At 46.9% G+C, this 13,574-nt stretch overlaps 1 protein-coding gene across 11 annotated transcripts in view; it reads right to left on the bottom strand.

The window, feature by feature from the left end:
* ankrd26 (ankyrin repeat domain 26) overlaps positions 1-13,574 on the bottom strand; it is a 193,824-nt gene that overhangs the window by 96,325 nt on the left and 83,925 nt on the right. For all 11 annotated transcript variants that reach the window (XR_013580202.1, XM_078568012.1, XM_078568013.1 and 8 more), the window contains one exon: positions 674-701. Coding sequence is in view for 10 of the 11 variants with exons in the window: in XM_078568012.1 (XP_078424138.1) it covers positions 674-701 (28 nt within the window). In the remaining variant the exon portion in view is untranslated. The remainder of the gene's footprint in view (positions 1-673; positions 702-13,574) is intronic.

The following is a 13,574-nucleotide window of genomic DNA, read 5'->3' as shown; positions in this document are numbered from 1 at the left end:
GCAAGAGCTTGGTGAGAATGTGGAACTCACTACTACAGGGATTTGTTAAGGTGACTAGTGTAGAATCATTTAAGGGGAGTCTAGGTGAATATGAGGAAGAATAATTTAGAGTTAGATGAGGAAGGATGGGAGGAGACTTAAGTAGGTTGAAAGGAGGTTACAGAGATAGGGAGGGAGGAGAGATATGAACACAAGGATGTTCTTCAAATGTGTACATTCAAGGGCACAACTTGTATACCAATATATGTGCTTAATAATTTTAAATTCACAATTACTCAAACCAATACAGGTTTATTACAGGTAAATAAGACCTATAACCATAGAACATGTGCTATAGAAGGCAGATTTAAAAATGAACATTTGAGTGCATTTACACACCAGATTTAGTGTTTAAGCAAGGTTGTTTCCAATTCACTATTACATTAAAGTCAGAGTATCAGCTTGGAATTATATAAGCAAATCTGACTCCCACTGGCAGTTAGAAATTGTAAGTGAAACACCCAACAAATGAGAACTGCAAGCCTGATACAGATTTCTGACTGTAAGCTCTTCAAACCTCTATAAATCTGACAGCAATTCACTGTGCGGTGTAAATGCACATGTGCAATTTTGTGGTGAGTTTCTGCAATTGCAAACTTAGTATATGCTTAGGTTCACAAAATAGGTAATTTACCTTTTTACTTGCAGATGACTTGAAAGGTCTGAAAAAGATATTAAAAAATAGAAACATTAAATTTGTAAATAAAGTTTACATGTAACCTGTTTTGTCAAAAGTTATTATAATGTGTTCATAATTTAGTGGACCATGTTTATAAGATTATTTCTAATGTGTCAGCCAGGGCTCAGTTGTAGCGTTCTCATTCGAGTCCCATTCCAGAAACTTGAGCTAAAAATCTATGCTATATGATTGTAAGTCTTTAGTTTTCTAAGGAAATTCACACTATTTTCACAATAAAAGGACCAAAAATTTCTTTCCTGAATGCCAACCATAGAGGTGCTCTTTTTTCTACAAACTACAAACTAAATAATACACATGCAGCTTCAGCAAATAGATTTAATCAGTAGCAATGAAGTAAAATCAAAGCAACTTTTAACTCATCTCAGGCAACTATCAAATCATGCAACCAGTAAAAATCTTCCATTTTATTGTTAATCCAGCTGTGAACAACTGTGTTAGAGAATGGCTCAAAGTCAATAACGAAAATCTTGTTACAGTGTAACTGGGTGAGGAAGAGCCCCATTTAAATAGAGAAGGTAGAAAGTATGGGAGTATGCCACCTAGAAATAAATGATGTCTTAAGGAGTAGAAGGATCAGGCAAGTGGGAAAGTCAGACATTTCAAGAAAAGCACCAAGAGAAGCTGTCAAACTTTAAATCAATTTTGTTCCATTTAGAATTAAAAGTTCTGTAATAGTTTCCAATCAAGAGATCAAAAATTTTTTTTGAACTAAAGTCGGTTTGGTTAGCTAGTTTAAAATGCATCAAAGTAAATCTCAAGAACTTTCTGTTCATCAGCCTTGAATGTCTGGAATCCTGTACATCAAATAAATCCAAGAACACAAATGTTACTATCATCTGATTACATTGTGAAAACCTGGTAAGCTAAAACTTGCACATACATATATTTAGAATTTTTTAAAAACACTGTTAAATTGCATTATGTCCAAATGTCTCATTCACAATTATAACTTCAAAAAGAATCAACGGATTCTTCCAAATTCTGCTGGTCAAATAGGACTCCATAGTGCATGACTTAGATACATTTCATTTCAATTCCAGTTAACATGCCTATATTAAGTATAAAAACAAAAGTGCTGGAAGTACTCAGCAGGCCAGGCAGCATCTGTTGTGAAAAAAACAGTTAACATTTCAGTTAATTAACATTTAGTCAGGAAAGTTCTAATGCACGATCATTGAACTGAAACACTGGCCAGAATTTTCCGTTTGTCGGTCGGGCGGGCCCAACCGACTCAGCGGCGGGTGGGCGGTTGATTGCCGCTGGCGAAACGGGCTGCGCCGCCATTTTCTGCGGGCGGGCCAATTAAGGCCCGGCCAGCGGGTTAGTGACTCCCGTGGAGAACGGGAAAGTAATCGCGGGGTCGGGCGGCCTCAGGCTGCCAGTTCCAATGGGGAACCGGCAGTTTGTATAAAGAGTGGCCTGCTTGAAACAGTGCAACATGGCCACTCGTGGAGAGAGGGAGGGAGGATCGAGTGGACAGCAGCATGAACAGGAGGACAGGGGCAGGTTGCAGGAGAGGCCAGCTGTGCCCCCCAATTTTCTGATGCCTGCTTTGCTGTCCTCCTGCAAGAGGTGTCTATCTGTCGGCACGTTCTGTATTTGGAGGATAGGAGGAGAAGGAGGAGGGCCCCCCCCCCATGTCACCAGCCAGGCATGGGAGGAGGTGGGTGACGCTGTAAGCGCCTGTGATGATGTGCGGCGCACTGGCACCCAGTGCAGAAGAAGATTCAATGATTTACTGCGCTCTGGACGAGTGAGTACCATGTTGGTCTTGGCCATTTGACCCAGAAGGCAGCCTTAGCCTTTGAGCCCCCCCCGCCATGTCTTGCTGTCGTTACTGCATAGGGCATCTGGCACACGTTGGGTGGGCAAATGGGTACTGACCATGCTTACATCAGCCTTAGTGGTTCAGGAGAAGAAGGGTTCTCCCTGCAGCACATGTTGGTCTTTGTGGCATTTGAGTAGTCTGGGGGCAACCTGCAGGGGAGGCTGCTAGACACATACTCAGAACTCCAACACATGTCATATTGATGGTAATGAGATGGTGCAAGGGGTGCCTCAAGGTGTTTTGGCCAAATGCCATCTGCGCCGCACCTAGTTGCGCCTCCTTGCCTTGGGCGCTAAGACCCGTGTGCTATTCAAAGTGATGGACGCCGAATGTGTCCAAGGTGGCCGTTGGGGGAGGGGCTTGGGACCAGCCGTAATACCTTCTGGGGACTGATCACCAGTAGTGTGGACAGGAGCCCCTGGAGGCCTCAGATGGGCCACTGTGATTGGGGTGCGGCATGCGCGTGCAGAGTACATGAGCTAGCAGCCCCATTAAATCCTCTTCTCTGTTTTGCAGGCAAAAAGTCACCACAATGCCCAGAAGCGCCAGAGGACTGGAGGTGGGCGCACCCTCCTCCAGCGCCTCACACCCTTTGAAGAGCAGGCCATGGAGCTGGGCAGGAGGCAGGAGGCCCAGGGCGGCGAGGCTGGGGTCCAGCGGCCAGGTATTTGAGGTCCACAGTCCCATCCACTCTGTCTGCCCACCATCCAAACCACTGATGGTTGCTGCAATCATTAATGCTGAAACAATGCTCATTCACAGACTGAGACATTCTGACATGTGGGTCATACAGAAGGGACCCTCGTCCCCTTGAGGAATTGCATCTCCACCACCTTCCAAAGTCACCTTATCCCATTTGTGACCACTATCACCATGGTCTAACATGCCATTGGATCGCTGCTGCACAGCCATCTTAGAGGGTTTGGGACCTCCAGCACCCTTTCAGCCAGTGCGCCCCACATTACTTTGTCCAAAAGGTCCTCAGCTGTGAACCTCATGGCACTCAACTTAGATAAATGCTACCACGTTACTCATCCCTGCACCAAGGGGAAATTTTGCCTTCTGCTCACCCGGTCGGAATGAAGGCCAATAACGTGACCTCTCAATCTCCTGTGATCGATGGTAAATGTCGCAACTGTTTGTGATGTTTCCTCAGCCCCGCAACTATCCAGGCCAGAATGCATCCAGGTCAGGTACCTCTGCACTCTCCCCACTCCTATGGTACATAACATGCCATGTGGCATTCCTGAGGCCATCTGACCAGCCTGTCTGCATGTGCGTTTAATGGTTAGGGCTCCTCTTGACTCTTTTCCACCTCACCAATGTTTGCCTCCTTAGGGTCTTGAAGGGTGAGCGACTTATGAGGCTGGGGGGAAAAGGAACGAAAGGTTGAACTGAATGTATGCTAACTGATGCACTGTCCTTGTTGTTAATTTCAGCATCACCACCAGAGCGACCCGCACCTTGACACCGCAGCCCCCCCTCCACACCTGACGGCCAACATGTGCAACTTGCAGCACATCATTTCAGACAGCCAGGCGCCAGCGCAGACACACACACCTCGGTGGGAACTTTACCGTCGGCTAGTATCCCGGGTCACAGTGGAGAGGGCACATCACAATCGCTGGCGGAGATGGTAGGAGCAGAGAGTGCCGATGGCGCCAGCAGCCGGAGGGCTGCAGGGGACGAGGCACATGCTGAGTCCGGCACTGATGACGTACCTCTGGAGTTGTCCCCAATGCAGCAGCTGCAGGACAGGTGGCAGGAAGTGCGTTTGCATCTGGCAGGGTTGCATGAGGGAATGCTTCAGTTGCTCTCTACGACGGAGGAGTCCAGGCAGAGTGCATGTGAAGGTTTGGCCCTTTGGGCAGAGCTTCAGGTTTCCTCCAATGAGAGATTGGCGACTCTCATAGAGAGGGGCTTCAATCGAATGGAACATTCTATGATTGGGATACGCTCGGACCTGCAAACCCTCACAGCTGTACTGACCACGGGTGGTCATTCCCAATGTGGAAGATGTTGTGGACACCAAGCGTCGGCACTCGGTGCCCATGCATCTGCGGTGAGCAGGGAGGTCGAAAGGGACCTCACAGTAGCTGCCTGTCGTCTCTGCGAGTTCCTCTCAGGGCGCTCCGGATGAGGGCAGCTGCTCTGCCGCCCCTCTGCCAGTCAACATTTCTTCCGTTGAGGCTGCAACAACTGGGGAGGTGCCAGTTCAGGAACTGGCCACTCCCTCGCAGGCAGAGCCATCACAGGCTCCACGAGCCAGAGGACGCCTGCCAAGGCCAATAGGACAGCAGAGTCAGCAGGCTGTCTCTCAAGCCACTCCGAGCAATGGGGCGGCACCTAGACATAGCACCGAAAACGTAAGCATAAGGCACTCCACAGGTATGTCACTAGTGATTTTGTGTTGGCCTTAGAATAGGGACCCAAATTTTTCTTACCGCAATGGAGCGCTGTGTGCTTTTCTTTTGGACAGAATAAAGTCCAACTTTGTTACCATGGCTGAGGGTCTTTTGTTTGTGGTGTATTTTTCTTTTTCAATTATATATCATGAGCATTTGAGTGGACATTGATGTTTCTGTACTAAGCCCTTAGTTGCAGCTGAACAGGTGGAAGATGTGGCACCTAAGTGCCACGTGTGGAAGTGCCAGACAATGCTGTTCCTGCTGATCCATGTGTGTGGAGCTAGCTGAAGATTCTTTGGATTAAATTGTCCCGGGTGTCCCTGCCTCCTTGGTGTAAATGCGGGTCGTCGTTCTGCCCCTCATCATCGCCCTGTGCTTCCTCATCCTCTGAGGCACTGCTGGATTCACCATGTGCAGCCTCATCCAGGGCATCAAGGTCTTCATCGTCAACTGCATCCCCCTTTTCCAGCGCAAGATTGTGCAGGACACAGCATACCACCACTATCAGAGAAACGCGATCTGGGGAGTACTGGAGTGCGCCCCCTGAGCGGTCCAGGCAATGGAAGCGCATCTTGAGAAGACCGATGGTTCTCTCCACCACAGCCCTTGTGGTGCCCTGGCTCCTATTGTACCACTGCTCAGCTTCTGTTCTTGGAGGGCGTCGTGGCGTCATGAGCCGCCATCGCAGGGGATAGCCCTTGTCACCCAGCAGCCAACCATCCAGTCGAGCCGGAGCACTGAAGAGCCCCGGCACCTGGGAGTGTCTGAGGATGTAGGCGTCGTGGGAGCTGCCTGGGTACCTTGCACAGACTTGTAAAATCTGCATCCTGTGATCACACACTATCTGCACGTTCATGGAGTGGAAGCCCTTCCTGTTGACGAAGGCACCGGGCTCACCTGCTGGCGCCTTGATGGCCACATGTGTACAGTCTATTGCACCCTGGACACGGGGAAGCCAGCAATGGCCGTGAAGCCTCTGGTTCGCTGTGCCTGACTTGCCTGGTCGCAGCGGAAGTGGATGACGGTGGATACCTGTCTGAACAGAGCGTCTGTAACCTGCTTGACACAAGTGTGGACAGCTGATTGGGAGACACCGCAAAGATCACCCACCGAGCCCTGGAAGGAGCCAGAGGCATAGAAGTGGAGGGCAACTGTGAGCTTCAGAGCCGCTGGCATGGGGTGTCCACCCACACAGTTAGGGGAGATCTCAGGGCCAATCATCTGACAGATATAGTTGATTGTCTCCCTTGAGAGTCGGAGCCTCCTTTGGCACTGCACCTCAGTCATTTCGAGGTAGCTGCTTCGCCACCTGTATACCCTGGCATCAGGATAGTGGGGTCTTCTGCAGCCCCTTGCACCTTGGACAACCTCTTGGCACTGTGCCCCTTGTGCCTGTGCCTGGCCTCCCAAAGGTGGCTCCTCTGGAGGCTGGTTGTCCAGTCCTGGCCTCTTTCTTATTCTATCCCTCCCTTCATCTTCAGGGGAGCTGCCTCCATTGGAGAGGTCAGAACCCATAACCCCAGGCTAAATGGAGGCCTCCGGAAAGCTGCAGGCCCGAGAAAGATTACTGTCTGCAGGCTGGTTTCAAAGTACACAAAAAGCTCGTGGAACTCGATGAGAACTGCTAACAATCTCACAGGCAACTTTTAAACACTTCCAGCAATTAAAACTTTGTGTAAAACATGCACAACCCCTCTGAGTCCACATATCCCGACATTGCATGAGTTTTCTTAAAAAATCTCCTACCCGCTTGCCCATTGGGCCCGTGCGCCGACCCGAAGTTCGCACGGGCTCTTCAAAATCCTGGACAATTGGCAAATTAAGGGCCTTAACGAGCCCTTCAATTAATGGCGGGCAAATGCCCCGCTGCTGAACATGCCCGCCGACTGAAATATCGCGATGCTGCGCGCTGACATTGGCACGCTCGCGTGACATTTTAAGCGCTGACGTGCGGGCTCCGCCACCCGCACGTCAGCCGGAAAATTCTGGCCACTGTTTGTTTCTACAGATGCTGCCTGACCTGCTGAGTATTTCCAGTATTTTGATTTTTCTATTTCAGATTTCCAGCATCTGCAGTATCTTGCTTTTCTATTAATAACATATATTAAGGATGTCATAAGAAACTACTGAAGTTACTTTACTAGTAATGAGCACTTTGTCAAAATAGAAAGAGATTTGGTGGAGGCTAAGACAACGTCTGCCCTCGGTCCCTTATTTCTCACTAATTATTGTTTCACCTTTCCTTTCAAGGTTTTTAAATTCAATGCCCCAGGTCTGTACCTATTTTCCCTGACAGTCCCATTTGATTTCCTCCAATCAAGTTTGTGCTCTTTCCGCATCAGCAAATCAGCTCTTAGCAAAGTCAAGACTATCACTCTAACTTTGACCACCATGATGTATTATTCCCTCCTTGACTTCGCTGCAATGGAAAAAGCTTATCATGTGATCCTTCTCCTAAGTCTCTCCTCTATGGTTCAATCTTGTTTGGTTCCATTTTTGCCTATCCAATCACAGCTTCAGACTGCCACCAAAATACTCATTTAAATTTAGTCCATCCCTAGCTTTGATTACTCCAATGCTCTGTTGACTGGCCTCCCACCCTCCACAACTTCACCTCACCCAAAATACTGCTCCCCAAATCATGTTACCTTACCTCATTCAATCGCAACAGTTTTCGAAGACCTGCATTGGTTCCAATTCCCAATGTCTCAAATTTAAAATTCATTGTTAGGTTCGTGATAACAGGCTACTTAGAAAACCATAATAAAATCATATTGACTCTGCCTGATTGTATGAAAGGGAAATCAAATCTAGAAGAGGTATTTGAGGATGTAACTTACAGGGTAGATAATAAGAGGACCAGTGGATATGGTGCATTTGGATTTCCAAAAAGCATTTGAAAAGGTGCCACACAGAAGTTTGTTGTAAAAGATGAGGTTCATGGGGTTGGGGGTAGCATTTTAGCATGGATAAAGGGCAGAAAAGAGAGCAGGAATAAATATTTTCAGATTGGCAGATTGTTATAAGAAAGATGCTGCAAGGATCAGTGTTGGGGCCTCAGCTATTTAAACATTGGCGTTCAGAAGGGATGCTAAACACAAAGTTAGCGTGCTGGTACAGTAAGCAATTAGTAAGGGAAATGATATGTTGGCTTTTATTGCAAAATGCTGAAGTGGTGTTTCATGGGATCATCCAGGCTTGACCAAATTACTGGTTTAAACTTTAGATGTGTTTGCAATTAAAAAAAATAGAGTGGCAGTAGTAGAGAATGTGACCTTTTGGTCAGCCAGGAAGTTGATGACTAGCCTATGGGCCAGTCCACAATAAGCTAAGGAATATGACTTTTGGCTCAGGATAGAATAAGTTGATGAATGATCTAAAGAGTTACTGTATGATAAAACTGATTGCCTGACCTCAGGGCAGGCCAAGATATGCAGATGACCAGGCACTGCAGTAAAACATCAGGATAGATGAGCAAAGTTTGCGGTTTGGAATAAAATATGGGCATCGTTTGTGCTAAAGGTCAGGTCATTGTGTGATTGCTTTGTAAACTCATTTATAATTGCAGACGTACTGAACTAGTCGTACAGGATAAGAACATTGAGAGTTAATGATGAGGTATCACAAAGATGGTATAAATGACTGACCGAAACTGTGCATCTTTGAATTGCATCTGAGAGGCACATACTTGTATTAAATAAGCTGCTACTTGCTTTACTTACAGCTGACTGTGTGTCGAATGTCTTTAGATACTCCACAATAATTGGCACTGTGAGCAGGGTCTTCACCAGCAACTGAGGAACCAGTCAGTTGGATGCCCCAGGCAGGTGAGTATCTTTATTTGCCATCCGTAGTTAGAGTGTAAGTCCGGCAATCGTGCAATAGAGTTTATGGAGACCCGAACCTGAGAGTTGGCTGAAGGTGAGGAAGCAGGAGCTGGAGAGTTAGCCACGAGCTGCCAGTAGGCAGGTCAGAATGGTCCCGAGGTGATGGGTCAGGTAGAGCCACACCAGGAGACAGACAGGTCACAACCGCCAGAGCGCAGGCCAGAGGCGAGGTACCAGATAACCATGTCCGGACTAGACGAGATTGAGTGAGGAACGGAAGGGTTGATAACCAAATTTGTAACAGATAAAAATAATAAACTAATGGAAAATGAAAAAGGATGGAACCCAGAAGGCCCCTGGCTAAGCAGAAGTCGTAGTAGGATGCCAAGAACAAGAAAAGGGTGAAAAAGACATGATTATAGTTATCAGTAGCTACTTAGGATTCAGTAAACAAATAAAATGGGTGTTACAGTTTAGTGTTTTTAACTTTAAACTGATTATTTTTACAGCTGTACTTTTTGTGTACACAGAGGTGATGAGTGAAATAAAGTAAACTTTGAAGTTAAAGATAATGGTTAGAGTAAGCTAAGTTGGAAATAACCCACAGCGAGTTTTGCTATATGTGAAAATACAAAAGGCAAATTTTGTCTCCGTCAGCTACAGGGATATTTTATAATTCTTGTGTCTGTCTGATTTTCTATGTGATCTGGTTCTGTATGTTGTTTTCAGTTGTTGGTTAAGGAGTGCATGCAATTGTTTTTTCTGAGAGAGATGGGACTCCTCTAGGGGGTTAGTGAGCAACAGCACTTAAGGCAATGTAGCTGTGATCATAAGCTTCGTCACTTTGATTGTTCTGTAAGTGAGCTCTTGAAGACTCCCTTTGTCTCCGTTGTGCTGCGTAAGGCTGCTGAAAAAGTCACTTTTTCTTGAGTTTTTACTTGCAGTTGTTTGAAAAGGTACCTTGAAAAAAGAAGAGCTAAAGAAGAAAGAACTTAGACTCATGTGAAATAAAAACAAAAATGCTGGAAAAACTCAGCAGGTCTGGCAGCATCTGTGAAGAGAGAAACAGAGTTAACGTTTCGAGTCCGTATGACTCATTTTCAGAGCTAAAGAGAAGCAGAAATGTGATGGATTTTATACTGTTTAAGAGGGAATGGAGCAGGTGGAGCAAGACAGGTGGTCAGGAATAGATGGGAGCTAAGGAGACATTGACAAAGATGTCATGGACAAAAAACAAAGGGAGTGTAAACGGTAATGGTAAAGTCTAAAGAAGGTGCTGATAGTGGCATAAAGGTGAGAGCAGAATGTGTTAATAGCAGAACAAGAGTCAGTATTCTGTGAAAGCACAACGTAGGAGAGAATTTTCTCCGTCAGGGGGGTTGTGCGGGAGCGGGCATGCAGTTGATCGCTGCCCACGATCAGCTGGGCACCGCCATTTTACGTGGGCGGGCCAATTAAGGCCCGCCCGGAAGCGCTGAGCGCTACCGTGTGAGCAGGGAGGGGGGTTGCCTGAGTTGGGGCCTGCGCTCTTTCGTGCATATGCGTGAAAGAGCGCAGAAATCTCCCAGAGGCACAGAGCTGCCTCAGGTACATTTAGTTTAAATTCGAAAAATTTTAATAAAGAAAAAAAAACATTTTTAGGACATGTCCCCTCATGTGAAACTGTCACATGAGCTGGGACATGTATATGAATTTTATTAAAATTTTTTTCAAACCTTTAAAAACCTTCATGAAACCCCATCCCGTCTGTGGATGAGGTTCCATGAAAAATGTGAAGGCCGCCTGGGCTCTTCGCCTGCCCGCCAACCTTAAGGTTGGACAGGCAGCTCAGTTTATTGTTTTAATTGATAGCCTTAACTGGCCTTAATGAGCCTTTGACAGTTCGGCAGGCGCGCAGCTGACTCGAGTGAAAATCTGAATGATGCGCGGTGATGTCAGGACGCATACCCGACGTCACCGCATGTCATTTTACACCTCAGCAAGCGGGCCCCACCCCTGCTCGTCGAGCCGCTCATAAAAACCAGTGACAGTTGGCCCTGTGGGGGTGGGGAAAAAAGGATAAAAAATAAATACATGAAAGTAAATGAAAATAAAAAGTAAAATTTAAAAAAACAATTGGATTAAAAAAAGGGGTAAAGATGGAGTAGAAAGTTCATATTCTGAAGGTATTAAATTCAATGTTACGTCCAGAAAGCTGTAAAGTTCTTAATTGGAAGATGTGATGTTGTTCCTCCAGTTTGCGTTGGGCTTCACTGGAACGTTGCAGCAGGCTAAGGACGACATATGGGCATGAGAGGAAGATGGTGTGTTGAAATGGCAAGCGACAGGAAGATCTGGGTCACGCTTGCGGACTGAGCAAAGGTGTGCTGCAAAGCAGTCGCCCAGTCCGCGTTCAGTCTCCCCAATGCAGATGAGACCGCATTGGGAGCAGCGAATACAGTGGGCCAAATTGAAGGAGGTGCAAGTGAAGCACTGCTTCACCTGAAAGGAGTTTTTGGGGCCTTGGACGGTGAGGAGGGTGGGAAGGTGCCATGGGAAGGGGATGAGAAGTTAGGGTTGATGGAGGAGTGGACCAGGGTGTCATGGAGGGAATGGTCCTATGGAATGCTGGCGGTGGGTGGTAGGGCGTGCGAGGGAAGACATGTTTAGTAGTGGTATCATGCAGGAGTTGACAGAAATGGCAGAGCATGATCCTTTGAATGTGGAGGCAGGTGGGGTGAAAAGTGAGGACAAGGGGGACCCTATCATGGTTCTTGGAAGGAGAGGAAGGGGTGAGGGCAGAGGTGCATGAAATGGGTCAGACATGGTTGAGGGCCCTGTCAACCACAGTGCTGGGGAATCTTCAGTTAAGGAAAAAGGAAGACATGTCAGGAGCACCATTTTGGAAGGTGGCATCATCTAAACAGATGCAATGGAGGCAGAGGAACAGGGAGAATGAGATGGAGTCCTTACAGGAAGCAGGGTGTGAGGAGCTGTGGGAGTCGGCGGGCTTGTAATGAATATTGGTAGACAGTCTATCATCTGAAATGGAGACAAAGAAGTCAAGGAAGGTAAGGGAAGTGTCAGAGATGGACCATGTGAAGGTGAGAGAGGGGTGGAAATTAGAAGCAAAATTGATAAATTTTTCAAGGTCCAGACAAGAGCATGAAGCGGCACCGAAGCAGTCATCGATGTTCTGAAAGAAGAGTTGTGGGAGTGGGCCTGAGTAGGACTGGAATAAAGAATGTTCCACATACCCCACAAAAAGACAGGCATAATTTGGGCCCATGTGGGTACCCATAGCCACACCTTTTATTTAGAGGAAGCGAGAAAGTTGAAGGAGAAATTGTTCAGTGAGAGAACAAGTTCAGCCAGAGGGAGGAGAGTGGTGGTGGATGGGGATTGTTCGGGCCTCTGTTCAAGGAAGAAGTGGAGGGCCCTTAGACCATCCTGGTGGCAACTGGAGGGGTAGAGGAATTGGACATCCATGATGAAGAGGCGGCGATTAGAGCCAGGAAATTGTAAATTGTTGATATGACGTAGGGCATCAGAGGAGTCGCGAATGTAGGTGGGAAGAGACTGGACAAGGGGAGAGAGAATGGGGTCAAGATAGGAAGAAATGAGTTCCATGAGGCAGGAACAGGCTGATACAATGGGTCTACCGGGACAGTACAGTTTGTGGATTGTGGGAAGGAGGTAGAAGCCGGCTCTGCGGGAGTGGGAGACTATGAGGTTGGAAGCTGTGGTGGGGAGAGATGAGATGAGGTCCGTGACAGTCCTGGAAACAATGGCTTGATGTTCGGTGGTGGGGTCATGGTTCAGGGGGTGGTAGGAGGAAGTGTCTGAGAGTTGGCGCTCAGCCTCTGTGGGGTAGAGTCACTATGCCAAGCAACGACAGCAGCACACTTGTCGGCAGGTTTGATAACAAAGTCAGGGTTGAACGTTAGAGGACTGAGTACAGCAAGTTCAGAAGGAGACAGGTTGGTGTGGGTGAGAGGAGCGGAGAAATTAAGACAGCCAATGTCACTGATTGCCTGACCTCAGGGCAGGTCAAGATATGCAGATGACTGGGCACTGCAGTAAAACGTCACTCTGACCCCTTACTCTGAAATTATGCCCTCTGGTCCTAGACACTTCCACAAAGGGAAACAACCTCTTGTCAAGCCCACTAAGAATCTTATATGTTTCAGTAAGGTTGCCTCTCATTCTTCTAAACTCCAATGAGTACAGGCCCAGCCTACTCAGCCTCTCCTCATAAGAAAATCCCTCTATACCCAGGATCAACCTAGTGAACCTTCTCTGGACTGCCTCCAATGCCAGTATATCTTTCCTTAGATAAGGGGACCAAAACTGTTCACAGTATTCTAGGTGTGGTCTAACTAGTGCCTTGTATAGTTTTAGCAAGATTTACCTATTTTTATACTCCATTCCCTTTGAAATAAAGGTCAATATTCCATTTGCCTTCCCTATTACCTGCTGAACTTATATGCTAGCTTTTTGTGATTCATGCATGAGGACCCCCAAATCCCTCTGTGCTGCAGCCTTCTGTAATCTTTCTCCATTTAAATAATATTCAGCTCCTCCATTCTTCCTGCCAAAGTGCATAACCTCAAATTTTCCCACGTTATATTCCATCTGCCCAGTTTTTACCCACTTACTTAACCTGTCCAGATCCCTCTGTCATCCTCACCACTTGCCTTCCCACCTATTTTTGTGTCATCTGCAAACTTGGCTATAGTACATTCACTTCCCTCATCCAAGTTATTAATATATATTGTAAATAATTGAGGCCC

The sequence above is a fragment of the Cetorhinus maximus genome, chromosome 22, assembly GCF_964194155.1.
Source record: "Cetorhinus maximus chromosome 22, sCetMax3.hap1.1, whole genome shotgun sequence".
NCBI classification, from domain to species: Eukaryota; Metazoa; Chordata; class Chondrichthyes; order Lamniformes; family Cetorhinidae; genus Cetorhinus; species Cetorhinus maximus.
The sequence above is the reverse complement of the archived record's forward strand: the minus strand, read 5'-3'. Positions and strand labels throughout refer to the sequence as shown.